This window comes from Puma concolor, chromosome F2, assembly GCF_028749965.1.
Source record: "Puma concolor isolate L17-30 chromosome F2, mPumCon1.1.hap2, whole genome shotgun sequence".
Lineage (NCBI taxonomy): Eukaryota > Metazoa > Chordata > Mammalia > Carnivora > Felidae > Puma > Puma concolor.
In genome coordinates, this window is record NC_141684.1 from 83,223,845 (window position 1) to 83,239,102 (window position 15,258).

A 15,258-nucleotide genomic window follows, 5' to 3' on the forward strand; every position below is an offset into this window, starting at 1 on the left:
GAGGCTCTGTGATCTTATGTTTCTGAGTAGCATGTCTTCATTTTTCTTGCATTTTCCTATTCCTTAGTGTTTTTACTGTAGTATGATGATAACAGTGTTGTTTGCAAAGGATAGAATGCAGGGTGGAGTGTTTGGTGTGCTCCTTGGCCCGTGCTGGGAAGAAGGAGATGGCAGCCTCCGTCCTTCACGTGATCTAAACGGGACCTGGGAAAGCAGGGGGTGGTTCCTGGGAGGTGCATCTCTGAGAATACAGCATTTGGAGCCAACCGTAGCTGACAAATGCGCTCTAGGCTTCGAGGTTCTCTGAGCAGGCTGTTCGGGGTGTCCACCGAAAATCCTCTCTCATGGGCTAAATATCCAGCTTGCCACTCAGAACATGATATGTTATTTCAATGATTTTCAGTGTAGACAGAGCATCCATTCTGGTAGTGGTGCTGGTTGGCTAAAGGAACTACCAGTCTCTCTTTAATTCTGTCAGAGGTGAGGTCTGTGTCTTGGGGATTTGGGAAAAAGAACCAGGTTGTCTTGTTGTCTTTCTTTTAGCTTGAGAAAGTTGGAACCAAACATGGTGGGGTGTGTGTAATGTGTGTGCATGCACACACACTGGGGTTCCGGAAAACAGATTTTATACCATTTTGAGAAGATCTGACTCTCTAGTATGGGATTCTGCATGATTCTAGTAGGGGATTCTCAGAGGGATAGGTCAGAAAAGTTCTGAAACTTTAAAAATAGCAATAGTAGCTATTCAGTTGCAAATAGTACCTTAAATTTGTTGTTGTTTTATTTTATTTTATTTTTTTTTAACGTTTATTTTACTTTTGAGACAGAGACAGAGCATGAATGGGGGAGGGTCAGAGAGAGAGGGAGACACAGAATCGGAAGCAGGCTCCAGGCTCTGAGCCGTCAGCACAGAGCCCGACCCGGGGCTCGAACTCACGGACCGTGAGATCATGACCTGAGCCGAAGTCGGACGCTCAACCGACTGAGCCACCCAGGCGCCCCCTAAATTTGTTGTTTTAAGAGATCTCGTATATCATTTTGAAAATTTAAGAAAACAAAAAAAAGTATAGGAAATATGTAAAACCTAATTGCATTCCCTAGTGACAGACACTAAGTTTAGTGTCTACTTTTTAAAACTTTTTCTATGTGTATAATATATATATTTAAAAATTTTTTTATTTTTTAACATAATGGGTCATATGCATGCTTTGCTATAATTTGATTTTTAAAATGAAACTTAACTTTAAAAAAAGTTTTTTTTAATGTTTATTTATTTTTGAGAGAGACAGAGACAGAATGTGAGTGGGTTAGGGGGAGAGAGACAGGGAGACACAGAATCTGAAGCAGACTCCAGGTTTGAGCCCGATGCAGGGCTCGAACTCACTTGCTGTGAGATCATGACCTGAGCTGAAGTTGGACGCTCAACCGACTGAGCCACCCAGGTGCCCTGAAACTTAACTTTTAAACAGAAAGTTAACATACTGGATGTCTTTTTATGGCAGTGTATATACCTTGAACTAATTTAAATGACCGCGTAATACTAAATAATGCAAATGTGTCACAATTAAGCAGTCTTCAAACTGTTTTATTTATTTACCTTGTGAGGAGTGGGAGACATTAAAAACAACATACCTTCTTTCAAACTTGACCAAAAAAAATCCTCTTTGCTTTAAGTAATTGAAAAAATTAATTTCTGGTGTGTGTCGTAAATGTGGGCATTTAACATAAAATTGTTAACATTACTTAAAAAATGTATTCAGTGGAGGCTAACTACTGTAGAGATTTTTTGTTTAACATCTTTATTTTATTTAATTGCTTTAAAATAGTTTTTTATGGCAATTTTGCAAAGCTCCTGAATTATTATTACTATTCCATACCCTTCACATTTTTTATCCTAAGTATCATGTTATTATGCTTATGTTTTTATTTACTTATAACTCTACGTCTTTGCAACAAAACGGTCTACCTGTTACAAGTTTCTTCTGTGTTGGGTTATCGTGGCCTTTGTTATTAGGGCACATTTTGTGTATTACCACCATAACAATATAAATATAATGTTTTGATAAATAATTATTATATATAAGAAGTAAAATTATATGGTTAGAATTTTGTTTTTGTTTTGTATAGGTTTTACTAAGAAAAACTTAACTAAATGAGTGCCATATTTGAATAATGCTAAACTGTTCATTTTTTTTTTCACATTTAACATACCTGTTAATTAGAATGTGTCATACAGCACATTGTTCGTTGAATTTAAGGCTATTTGGTGTTTGAGAATGAGATTCTTAATATATTTTCTCTCATTTCTTTTGAATAGATAGTGACCTGTCATCAGAATTATTTTTAATGATCTGTCAAGTTGGCAATTTGATGAACTAAAATTTTATGAAAACAAAGAATTGGAAACCCTTAGACTTATAAAAGGATTTCTTACTCGTCCTTGTCTTTGCTCTCTCTTTCAACATGTACACCACTTTTTAAAATTGTCCCTTTGTTTGGGAGGTCTTTACACCTGGTATAAAAACTACAGTGGGACTGAGGAGAGGAGAAGGGTGTTTTACCTTCCTTCCTGTAAGCAAGACTGGGGTGATCATAAAAGGAGTGGAGATGGGAGAGGAGAGCCAGCACCTTTGTGTTTTCAGAACGGCGACTTTTATGAAAAAGTCCGTTTGGGAGTTCATGCAGTTGTTCCCATAAAAAGACCACTGCCGTGATTTGTCTCTCTTGCCCCTTTGAAGGATATTTAGGTTGTTTCTGTTGTCTCATTATTAAAAGCTGCTAAAATGAAAATCCTTACAAGCACATCTTTATAATTCTGCCATTATTTCATTAGGATAAAATTTTGATGCTGGATCAAAGCATATGAGCTTTTTAAACATTTGATAGAAATTGTCATAATCTTCTAAAAGCTTTGTAAGTTTGAATTTTGACTAAATGTATATCATGCCTATACTTAAAGAAGGAATTTTACGTTAATTTTAGTGGATTTGGAAAGAAGCATATGTTAATATTTGAGTGTAATTTTTATTTCTAGGTACTGAAACACTGTCTTCGCTTTGGAAAGCAGTGACTTTCTTTTTAGAAAGCATTGCTATGCATGATATTACGGCAGCAGAAAAGTGCTTTGGCACTGGGGCAGTAGGTCACAGACCCAGCCCCCAAGAGGGAGAAAGATACAATTACAGCAAATGCACAATTGTGGTCCGGATTATGGAATTCACCACAACACTGCTCAGCATCTCCCCAGAAGGCTGGAAGGTAGGGTCACTGGCTGCTGGTCTTTTAGTTTGAGGTCAGCACCTGGCACTGGAAGAATACTTTCCGGTACCTATTAAGAGTGGTTTTGGCTTCCTTAGAAGTTCCCATTGCTGTAGGAGTTATGTGTTCTCGAAAGTAATAAAATGCAGCGTTTTTATCTTACTGTGTGAATAAAGTACAAAATAGTTTCTCTAAATGTTCTATTGGATATTGCAGTTTATGCTATGATCGATCAAACATTTGCCTTAGGAAATGTACATTAGCAAATATTTGTAAATGTATCTGTGAAGCTTATTATATAAACAAAGTCCAGTCCATCCAGTTAATACATACTGAGTGCCTACTGTATGCAAGGCTGTCTGCAGGTACAGCATTGCCCTAAACCAGGAGCCATAGAACTATGGTCCACAGCCCACTTCCCACTTGCTGCCTGCTTTTGTAAGGAAGGTTTTATTGGAACACATCCGAGTCCATTTGTCCATGTATTGTCCATGGCTGCTTTCATATTATAATGGCAGTTCGTTAAGTAGTTGCGGTGGAGACCATTGGGTCCACAAATCCTAAAACATTTATTGTCTGACCCTTTACAGAGAAAGTTTGACAACCCCTGCTTCAGCCAGGCAAAAATTCCCAGCTTCATGGACCTTACACTAGTGAAAATCTAAATGCTGACTCATGGATGTGTTTTTATTCAAATCATCTTTTGCAGCTCCTTGAGAAGGATTTATGTAATAACACAAACCTTATGAAACTCTTGGTGAAAACCCTATGTGAGCCCTCAAGCATAGGTTTCAATATCGGTGATGTCCTAGTTATGAATCGTCTTCCTGATGTTTGTGTGGACCTGATGAAAGCACTAAAGAAGTCCCCGTACAAAGACATCCTGGAGATGCACCTCAAGGAAGAACTAACAGCACAGAGGTGGGCATTCAGATCGTGCTTGGGATCAGTGTTGTGCACTTTAAGGTTGCAGCGTATTCTGGCAGCCACACGTGTGGCTGCTGTAGTCCCATTTCCTAAAGTAAAGGATCTCATCAGTGGGGTGTTTGACGCAGAGAATCTCATTAGTTGTTTGAAAATCATCTATTTAACAAATGCCTCCCCTTCGCCTTATGGTAAGCAAGTCTCAGGTGTGGCTCAGCCCCATGTTGATTTCCATGGCTGGATTAGTGCCTGGGCCCCTTGTTCAGTGTTAACCTGTGTTTGCTTTCCCAGGTCACGTAATGAATTTGAGTGTTAGGCAGTTAACACATTTATAACAGAACACACACGGTTTTTTGGTGTATCCTGCTAATTTGGTGAGCTAGCACTCATCTAGTTTCTTTTTGTTTTTCTCACATGGCAGCATTGAGGAGCTTTGTGCCGTTGATCTGTATGGCCCTGATGCTTCTGTGGATAGGGCCAAGCTGGCTTCTGTCGTGTCGGCTTGTAAACAACTTCACAGAGCTGGTTTTTTGCATGTTGTCTTACCATTTCAGGTAAACAGAGCCAATGCGTTTTTACGTTTCTCTTAGTTGATTAACATAAGCAGTCCATTTCCTTGTATATATGTGTGTTTCACACATCCTGTATGTATGGGATATGCTGAAATGGGAATTACATAATGACTTGTTCCAGACGTGCTGACTTAGAGTACAGATATACAAATTTATAAGTGTAAAATGAAAATAAGGACATGTGTATTTCCCACAGCCTTCTGAAGAACTTTGGAGACTGCTATTGTGCCCTGTGGCTAGGCAATATAAATGAAAAAATATAACATGCAAAGCAAAGTTGAGTGAAAATTTTCCTGACAATTAGAAGGTAGTTGTCACTGTTAATGACCATGGATATTTTTAATTAATGAAAGGTATGAAATTGTGTGTTTTTATAAAATATCCTAGTGCTGGATGTTTTAGTATTGACTTTATTTTAGTCTGCAGATCAGTATTCTGTTGGCACAAAACTTCTTTCCCTGGTTTATAAAAGCATTGCACCTGGGGACGAACGACAGTGCCTTCCTTCACTAGACCCCAGTTGTAAGCGACTAGCTGGCGGACTTCTGGAGTTGGCCTTTGCTTTTGGAGTACAGGTAGGAACAGCAGCTGCACGCTGTGCTATCCTGCTGATGGAAATATATAGCTCATTCGTAACATGTTTCTAAAAACAGGAATTTAGTTGGAATTTAGTTAAGTTCTTAGCTCCATAAGTACTGTAATAGATTTACATGATCTGACTTAACTTTCTAAAAGGTTTTTTAGATAAAAGAAATAGGATAAGATTCTTCTTAAACTGGGGTTTTGTCCCACTTTGTTTCCAAAAAGACTTTAGAGGGCAGAGAACATTTTGTGTCTATAAAGCTGGACTGTTAACACAGTGGCTTCCTCTTCCCCTGTCCTTAGTGATCTTCAGATGGCTGATTTGGGAGCACCCCTGGAGCATAATTCCAGAGGCACCACAGAAAGATATCTTCATGGCTTTTTGAACCATATAGGGCTGGCCTCAAACAGTCTCTGCTGTAGCTGAGATCTGTTGACCAGGCCTATGTGTTCATTCCTTCCAATCTGTCCTCCCTTCTCCTGTAGCCGAAAGCTCTTCTTTGCCCCTTTGTTCACTTAATGTCAACAAGTTACGTATTTAAATCGTCTAAAAGTACTCTTACTATCCTGTCTCCTCAAAGAAACAACAAGATTCTCTGGGAATTTGGGGGAAACATGAGTCAGGGAAGATTTCTTTCCCAAAATGAAACCTAGAAAGTACAGGGTCATTGAAATGCATATAATTCAGACTTGAACCTAGACCTTCAAATATGAGGTTCTCTTTAGACCTTACCGTGTGATTTTCCACTCTCAAAGTTAGCAGCTTCCCAGGAGTCTTTCTATAGCAGGTAAGATACATACTCTTATCATCGTACCTTTCCTTGCTTCTTCACAGTGCGAGCACCTTGTGAATCTTCTCCTGGATACAGCAGTGTTGTCTCTGCCACCCTCAGGAGTGTCCCAGAGAAACATGGCCAGCTTCTGTCACGGGGAGTATTTTTATAGCTTGTTCTCAGAGACCGTCAACGCTGAATTGTTGAAAAATTTAGATCTTGCAGTATTGGAACTCCTGAAATCGTCTGTGGATAATCCCAAAATGGTAATGAAATTTTTATTTTTTATCTTTATTATTTTTACTATTTTTTCTTGTAGCGAGAATTACCATCAAACTCCACACATTGGTCCAGAGACCCTTGTGGTGTTAGCTAAAGACTTGCTCCTGTAGCACACTACCTGCACTTGTGAGTTCTTTGTGGAATTTTTATTTAAATGAAGTATATTTTCTTATATAATGCTTATAAAAAGATTGCCATGTTCTTGAAAAATGTCATTAGAACAAAACAGGATCTCTTCCTGGAAGGTTTAAAACTTTTGCCAGTGTTTGAAAACAAAATCAAAGGGAAGAAAACACAGCTTTTATGAACAGTTAATAATGTTAAATGGATGTTGAAACGTGGATTATTGTTTCTAATCTCTCATTCCCCCAGAATTTCTAGGCCTAATATTACAAGGCACAGCTATGTAGGATGTTGACTTTTGTGAAGAAATGGCGTTGGAGCTCCTAAGCCCATCGTGAGGCCTGAGCCCGCCTTTGTGTTTGCACCAGCCGCCAGTTGGTCCTGTACATTCAGTCTCCTTTCTATAGTTATGGTCCTTTCACAGGTTGGCACAGAGAGCCATCATTTCCTGTGCGATCCTACTGTAGCCCACTAGGCCCCCTCACATTGAACCTTGGAGCTCAGTGTTTAGTATATGTTGACTTTGGTTTGTTAAACTTGTAAAATTTTTAAATTTAACCCATCCTGTAGACAGTCAGGAACTGGGAACTATTGGGAATGGCCATTTTAAGGGAGAGTACATAATTTCCTATTGAATTAAGCTTTTATTCCAAACAGTGTTTGTCTGTTGTAGGAGAGTACTTTGTGTCAGATTGTACTAGGTATTTATGTTTTTTAAAGTTAGAAATGAACTTTTAATAAGTAGAACATTTTGATCTCCGAAGCTATTGAGGCTTCTGGTGAAGGTGATGGATAAAAGCCGTACACATTTATCTCCACTTCCTCCTCAGCTCCCTCTAAAGTGACAGAAATGGGTTTGTGGTTTTTCTTTTTTTTAAACACAGTCTTAAAAGACACAGATTAAAGGAGAAAAGAGAAGAGAGACAACACTTTGGAAGCTATTTCTAGCAAAAGGGCAAGTCGTAACAGACTTTGGGATCCAAGAAAGTTGCAGTATGACATAGCAGTGGGGAGACAGACAGCTGATCTGTGCTGTAGAGCCTAGGCTTTCTTGGGTCTGGCAATAGAGTCCCAGGCCTCCAGAGTACCAAGAGCAGGATGTGAAGGAGAGGCCAAAGAGGGGAGGACTGTGTGAAAGGTAGCTGTCCCCTGCCCCCCTGCCAGGTTACCTGGCCTTGCCTTGTCCTCAGGGGATTGATCCTTCCCCACTTGAGGACACTCGGGGCAGCCAGATTTCTACAAGGGATAGGTGTCTCTGTGCTGGGGCACCCTAGGCAGAGCTGAGTGGAGGATGTCTTTTTTGTTGTTTATTAGGGAAAGACCTGTAATTAAGAGTAGAGTCATGTTCTGTATGTAACACCAGTATTAGAGTAATGAGGTAAAGTTTGAAATACTTGGCACCATACGAAAAACATTTTATTATTCCACAAGTGAAAACTCTGTTTTGTATTTTAATCTCTCAAGTTTAATGTCAGTTCTCGAACTCTTCTGACCTTTGTCTCCCACTAGTATTTTTTTCTTTTTTTAACATTCACTTATTTTTGAAAGAGAGAGAAAGGACAAACAGGGAGGGGCAGAGGGAGAGGGAGACAGAGGATCCGAAGCAGGCTCCTTGCTGGCAGTGGAGAGCCCAATGTGGGGCTTGAACTCATGAACCGCAATATCATGACTTGAGCCAAAGTTGGATGCTTAACTGACTGAGCCACCCAGGTGCCCCTCCCACTAGTATTTTTGAACAACCAAAATGTTTCTGGTGTGTGCTGATGTTTTGTATTTTGCTCATTTTTCTGTTGGGGTGAACCTTCTTATTAGTTTTTAAGGGGTTTTTGTATATTAAGGATAGTAGACCTTTTCGCAAAAGTCCTTTTTCCTACTGGCCATTAATCTTTCAATCTTACTTGGAGTGTTTGTTCTCTACAGAAGTATTTAATTTATTATAATTAAATTTATTAATCTTCTTTTCTGAAAAGCACCAGTCTGTTCTGTGTATCTTTGAGTTCTATTTTGTAGATTCCACGTATAAGTGATATCTTTTTTTTAATCTTTTTTTTTTTAATCATTTTTTTTTTTTATCTTTCTCTGTAGGACCTATTTCACTTAGCGTATTGTCATCAGGGTCCACCCCATGTTGTGACAATTGGCAGAATTTTCTTTTTTTTAGTGGCTGAATAATATTCCATTGTATATGTATATGCCATATCTTCTTTATTCATCTGTTGGTTGGCACTTAGATTGTGTCCATGTCTTTGGCTATTGTACATAATGCTGCACTGAACATGGGGGTGCAGATATGTTTTCTAGGTTGTGGTTTCCTTTTCTTCAGATGTATACCCAGAAGTAGAATTGCTGGATCAAATCATACTTCTATTTTTAATTTTTGGAGGGACTGTCACACTGTATTCCATAGCAGCTGCACCAGTTTGCATTCCCAACAACAGTGCACAAGAGTTTTTCTTCATATCCTCGCCAACACTTTTGTCTTTTTGATGCTAGCTGTTCTTACAGGGATGAGATGATATTTCATTTACATTTTCCTGGTGATTTTGATGCTGAGCACCTTTTCATATACCTTTTGACTATCTGTCTTGTTTGGAGAAATGTCTAATTCAGTTCCTCTGCCCATTTTTAAATCAGATTGTTTAATTTTTTGCTGTTTAGTTGTAGGAATCCTTCATGTATTTTGGATATTAACCCTTATCAGATGCATGATTTGCAGATATTTCCTCCCATTTTATAGCTTGCCTTTTCATTTTGTTGATGATTTCTTTTGTGTGCAGAAGCTTTATAGTTTGAATGTAGTTCCACTTGTTTATTTTTGCTATTGTTGCCTTTGCTTTTCATGTCAGATCCAAAAAAAATCATTGCCAAGACCAAAGTCAAATAGCTTATGCCCTAAATTTTCTTCCAGGAATTTTATGGCTTCATATCTTAAGTTCACGTCTTTAACACATTTTGTCTTGATTTTTCTGTATGGTGTAAAATATGTGGTAAGTTTCATTCTTTTACATGTTGCTGTTTAGTTTTCCCATCACCATTTATTGAAGAGAGTATCCTTTTTCCATTGTATCTTCTTAGCTCCTTTGTCCGTCATCATCGTATGGCTCCTTGCACATGTTCGTTCCTGGCCTCTCTATTCTGTTCCATTGACCTATGTTTTTATGCCAATACTATACTGTTTTGATTACAGCATAATGCCTCCAGCATTGTTGTTCTTTCTCAAGATTGCTTTGGTTATTCAGGGTCTTTTGTGCTTCCATACAAATGTTAGGATTGTTTTATTTTTGTGAAAAATGCCATTGGAATTTTGATAGGGATTGTATTGAGTCTGTAGATTGCTTTGAATGGCATCAACATTTTATCAGTATTATTTTATTCCATGAGCATGAATATCCTTCCATTTATTTGTATCTTCAGTTTTTTTTAATCAATGTGTTCTAGTTTACATCGTATAGGTTTTCAACCTCCTTGGTTAAATTTATTCCGGGCGCCCGGGTGGCGCAGTCGGTTAAGCGTCCGACTTCAGCCAGGTCACGATCTTGCGGTCCGTGAGTTCGAGCCCCGCGTCGGGCTCTGGGCTGATCGCTCAGAGGCTGGAGCCTGTTTCCGATTCTGTGTCTCCCTCTCTCTCTGCCCCTCGCCCGTTCATGCTCTGTCTCTCTCTGTCCCAAAAATAAATAAACGTTGAAAAAAAATTTTTTTTTAATTTATTCGTAAGTATTTTATTGTTTTAGTAAATGCTTATATATTCATTTTTGAGAGACAGAGCACGTGTGTGCATCTGCAGGTGGGAGAGGGGAAGACAGAGAGGGAGAGAGAGAATCCCAAGCAGGCTTTGCATTGTCAGTGCAGAGCCCAACACGGGGCTCGATCTTGCAAACCATGAGATCGTGACGTGAGCTGAAATCAAGAGTCAGACTCTTAACGGACTGAGCCACCCAGGCACCCCAAGGTATTTTATTCTTTGTGATGCAATTGTAAATGGGATTGTTTTCTAAATTTCACTTTCTGAGAGTTGGTTATTAGTGTATAGAAACGCAGCAGATTTTTGTATATTGGTTTTGTATCCTATAACTCTACTGAATTTGTTGAGTAGTTTTAACAGGTTTTTTGGTGGAGTCTTTAGGGTTTCCTATATATAGTATCATGCCATCTGCAAATAGACATAGTATTACTACTTCCTTTCTGTTTTTGATGCCTTTTATTCCATTTTCTTGTCTGATAGCTCTGGGTAGGACTTCCAGTACTGTGGTGAATAAAAGTGAGAGTAGACATCTTTTCTTGTTTCTGACTGTAGGGAAAAAGCTCTTCAGTTTTTCACTATTGAGTATGATGTCAGCTGTACATTTGTCATATATGGTCTTTATTATGTTGAAGCATGTTCTCTCTGTACCCAATTGTTGAGTTTTTTAAAAAATTTTTTTAGTGTTTTTATTTATTTTTGAGAGAGAGAGAGAGCGCGCACACATGAGCTGGGGAGGGACAGAGAGAGGGGGAGACACAGAATCCGAAGCAGGCTCCAGGCTCTGAGCCGTCAGCATATACCCTGACACAGGGCTTGAACTCACAAGCCATGAGATCATGACCTGAGCTGAAATCAGACTCTTAACTGACTGAGCCACCCAGGTGCCCCCAGTTTGTTGAGTTTTAATCATGAGTAGTTGTTGAATTTTATCAAATGTTTTTTCTGCATCTATTAAGATGAGTATATGCTTTTCATTCTTTATTTTGTTAATGTAGCTTATCACACCAATTGATTTGTGGATGTTGAACATCCTGGCATCCCTGAAATAAACCCCGCTTGATCATGGTATATGATCCTTTTAAAGTATCGTTGAATTTGATTTGCTGATATTTTGTTAAGGAATTTTACATCTATGTTCATCAGGGATACTCTCCTGTAATTTTCTTTTCTTGTAGTTTCCTTATCTGGTTTTGGTACCAGGGTCATGCTGGCCTCAAAGAATAAGTATGGAAGTGTTGTCTTATCTTCTAGCTTTTTTAGAAGAGTTCGAGAAGGATTGGTGTTAGTTCCTCCTTAAATGTTTGGTAGAATATACCAGTAAAGCCATTCTGCTCTAGACATTTGTTTGTTGGGAGGTTTTTGATTATTAATCCTACCTCCTTACTATTAATTGGTTTGTTCAGATTATCTTCCCATGATTCAATCCTGGAAAGTTGTATGTTTCTAGGGTATCCATTTCTTCTAGGTTGTCCCATTTGTTGGTGATTGTTCATAGTGGTCTCTTATGATGCTTTGTATATCTTTGGTGTAGGAATACCTTCTTGAAACAAGGAAGTTGAGTGAAAACCTCCTTGAAGTCTGAATTTTGAGGCTATTAGCTCTTTCCCCCCAGTTTGGCTCCCAGAATATGGTCAATTAGGTATATACCTTCAGGCAGGGTATCAGAATATTTTGACAAGCCTAAGAGAAAATAAAGATTAAGTATCATCATTGCCCAGCCAGATCAACCTACAGAGATCTTTACTGCCAGTGAACCCTGCCCACTGCACAGTACCTGTAGCCAGTTCCTCAATATTTGTCGACAGCCAAGGAGCACCAGCCTTTGAGGAAATGGATTTTAAAAGGGAGAGGCAACTAAAAAGCCACTTGACACAGAGACTGTTCAGTGAGATAGAAATGTAAAGAGAAAAGAACCTCAGAAAGATGAGACAGTGCATTGACAAAATAAGAATTGGTACTGAAAAGAACACCATACAAAAAAAACTTTTGGGAATTAAGCATAGGCATCAGAAATTAAAAATGAAATGGGTTTGGAAGATAAAATTTAGGAACTCTCAGAGAGAATAAAGTAAAAAGACAAAACAGAAAATAGTAGAGAGAATGTTGGGATCCATCGATAAGGTGTAACACCAGGACCTCCACCCCAGAGGGAAGACAGGCCCAAGGAAAGGCCTTTATGCATAACACAGCTCAGGAGAATGTGCCCAAATTGAAGGCCTTGAGTCTCCAGATGGGAAAGGGCCATTGAATATCCAGCACAGCGTATGAAAGCAGCTCCACATGGAGTAAATTTCTTGAAAATTCAGAACCCAGGGGTTCACCATGAGAAAAGATTCTAAAAAGTTTCTGCAGGAGACAACCTGATTACATTTAAAGGGATCAAGAGATCAGATGCCGTTTGTCTTTCCAACTGCAAAGAGGACACTGGAAGACTGTAAGCCAAATTTCTTTCACAACTCAGCGAAGAAGATTCCAACCTGGAGTTCTGGCCTGGAATCTGGCCAAACCATCAGTCATATGTGAGAGTTGAATGCAGATGTTTCAGATGTGCCAGATCTCAAGGAATCTTCTCTCCCCTGCACTCTCATCAGTCAGTCAAGAAAGAGGAAGATGTTGGATCTGGGAAGTTGGCTCAAACACAGAGAAGGGGACCAGTCTCCTGGAGGATGCTGAGGTGACACCCAAAGAACAGTGACCTTAGACATTCCAGAGTGGGAGCTGTGCTGCCACTGAGATGGAGCTGATAGACTTCTTGTTGTGTGTAGATGTCTTGAGGAGGTTTCATTAATTTGGGAGAATTTGATGACAAATAATGATAGGCACATTGAAAACAGGAAAGAAAGCAGGGAAATATTAACTTCAGGGAGATCAAAATGTTGTGCAAAATGTTTACATTGTCGTAATGATAAGAATATTGAATAGTAATCTAACCAAAATTAGGATGTCACTATTGGGAAGGTGGTGGGACAGGAAATGTGTGCGTGCAAGCCTGTTGTGTATGCTTCTGTGCATGTACATATGCAACAGAAGAGCGCTAATTCTTCCTCTCATCGAGAATGCCCCCAGCTAAGAAAACAAGAGACAGGATGAGCATGATTTCATAAAGGAGACCACCTGATGCTTTTGTGGGAAAATTTACATGTTAAGTTGCTCTTCTCAAATCTGAGGAGTTGTGAAATAAACAGCTGTTATAGAAATAGTATCTTTATTTCCCAAGAATAGCTTTGAACCGAAAGTAAATTTTGTTCTATACCTGCCAGTCTTGATGTTGAGGATTTTTCTTCAAGCACCATGCGCTTGTTTCAGGTGAGCGCCATTTTGAATGGTATGTTAGATCAGAGCTTCAGGGATCGAGCCAGCCAGAGACACCAAGGACTGAAACTTGCGAGTACAATTCTGCATAACTGGAAGAAGTGGGACTCGTGGTGGGCCAAAGATTCTGCTCCTGAAAGTAAAACGGCAGTGCTGACCTTACTGGCAAAAATTTTGCAGGTATCTTGAGAAACCTATTAAAAATGCAGTTGTTTTGGAATCTCTAAGTTGTATCTTTAAAAATTTGATGGAGGTTTCTTAAGAGCTCATTGGTTTGATAAATAAAAAGTATTTTTATTGGATAGTTGCTGATTACATTTTATACTTTTTTCCTTTCTGATACTTTATCTTATACGTTATCTTTTCAGCGTTTTTGCATATGTCATCTTGCCAGATAGATTCAAAATATTTCAGGATAAGAATTGTTAAAATATTATTGAAGCCCAAGAACAAATTTATAGGTTATTTCTGAAGTTAAAAAACTTGGAAAACGTGTTAAAAGAAATTAGAGGCATAATATAGAAATGTATCATGTTTTTATTTACCCTCCTTTAGATTGATTCATCTTTTAATACAAATCACAGTGCATTCCCTGAAGTTTTTACAACATATGCTAGTCTACTTGGTGATTCAAAGTTGGGTTTACATTTAAAGGTAAGTGGTGAAAAAGATTTTTCTTTTAGATTACATTCTCCATTATTTTCCCATTTTATATTTTTGCATATCTGTGATATTTTCTGTTTTTTATTATGGCAAATTTCAAACATACTCAAAAGCAGAGAATAACCCCTACATACCGGTCATTCAGCCTCAATAGCCGTCTGTCTATGGCCATCTCTCTTCAACTATGCAGTCACTCCCATCCTTGAAGGAAACCCCTGGTACCATTTTATCTGATCTGTGCATACTTTTATATGTCTCTAAAAGATAAATATAATCACAATGAGCTTACCATACTTAGAAAAATTAACATTTATCTTTGCATATGTATGATTTAAATTGGCTTTTTTGAGAATTGCTGTATTAGCAAATGACAGAATTTAAACTATTACTCAATTATTTTTCTATTAATAAATATATCTTGGTAATTTTTAGGGTCAAAAACTTAATATTATAATTTTGAAGTCCTATAATAATTAGATTTTATGCTCTAATAAAATGTGGCCTTAATGAAAGCCATCTTTTTACTACGTCATGAAGATGTTTCTTTTGGAATTTTCTGTTTCATGATTAATCAAATTTCTCATTTCTCAATATGAGAGTCTGAGAACTTACTTTCCACACAAGGGAGATAGAAAACAGCATCTAGTTTCTCCTAGTTTCTTTAACTTTTATTATGAAGTTCTGAATTAGTCCTGTGAAGGAATACTTATAAATTACCTCATAGGTGTTCGGGATGTACTTTCCACACCAAACTTTTCCAGTTTATCTCTACTAGAGTCTATATTTGTAGAAGGAAAAATCACACACAGAGTCATATACAGTATCCTGTTTAATTACACATTAATTAAATTAACATTGGCCTGAGTTGGCCCACTGGCCTCTAGAGTAGAAGCTGAGATACAGCATCACCTTCAGGTTGGTCTTCAATGTAATCTAGAAGGTATTCTGAAGTCATTCATTGAATCCACACAGTGCTTTATTTGCAAAACCTTGAGAAAGCAGTAATTTTATTTATTCTGTAGGATTC

General features: G+C 38.3%; 1 protein-coding gene across 2 annotated transcripts in view; it reads left to right on the top strand.

Moving 5' to 3' along the window:
• PRKDC (protein kinase, DNA-activated, catalytic subunit) overlaps nucleotides 1-15,258 on the top strand; it is a 209,019-nt gene that overhangs the window by 68,877 nt on the left and 124,884 nt on the right. For both annotated transcript variants that reach the window (XM_086694932.1, XM_086694933.1), the window contains exons 32-38: nucleotides 3,035-3,258; nucleotides 3,968-4,179; nucleotides 4,604-4,736; nucleotides 5,174-5,329; nucleotides 6,172-6,375; nucleotides 13,563-13,748; nucleotides 14,124-14,222. In XM_086694932.1, coding sequence (XP_086551058.1) covers nucleotides 3,035-3,258; nucleotides 3,968-4,179; nucleotides 4,604-4,736; nucleotides 5,174-5,329; nucleotides 6,172-6,375; nucleotides 13,563-13,748; nucleotides 14,124-14,222 — 1,214 coding nt within the window. The remainder of the gene's footprint in view (nucleotides 1-3,034; nucleotides 3,259-3,967; nucleotides 4,180-4,603; nucleotides 4,737-5,173; nucleotides 5,330-6,171; nucleotides 6,376-13,562; nucleotides 13,749-14,123; nucleotides 14,223-15,258) is intronic.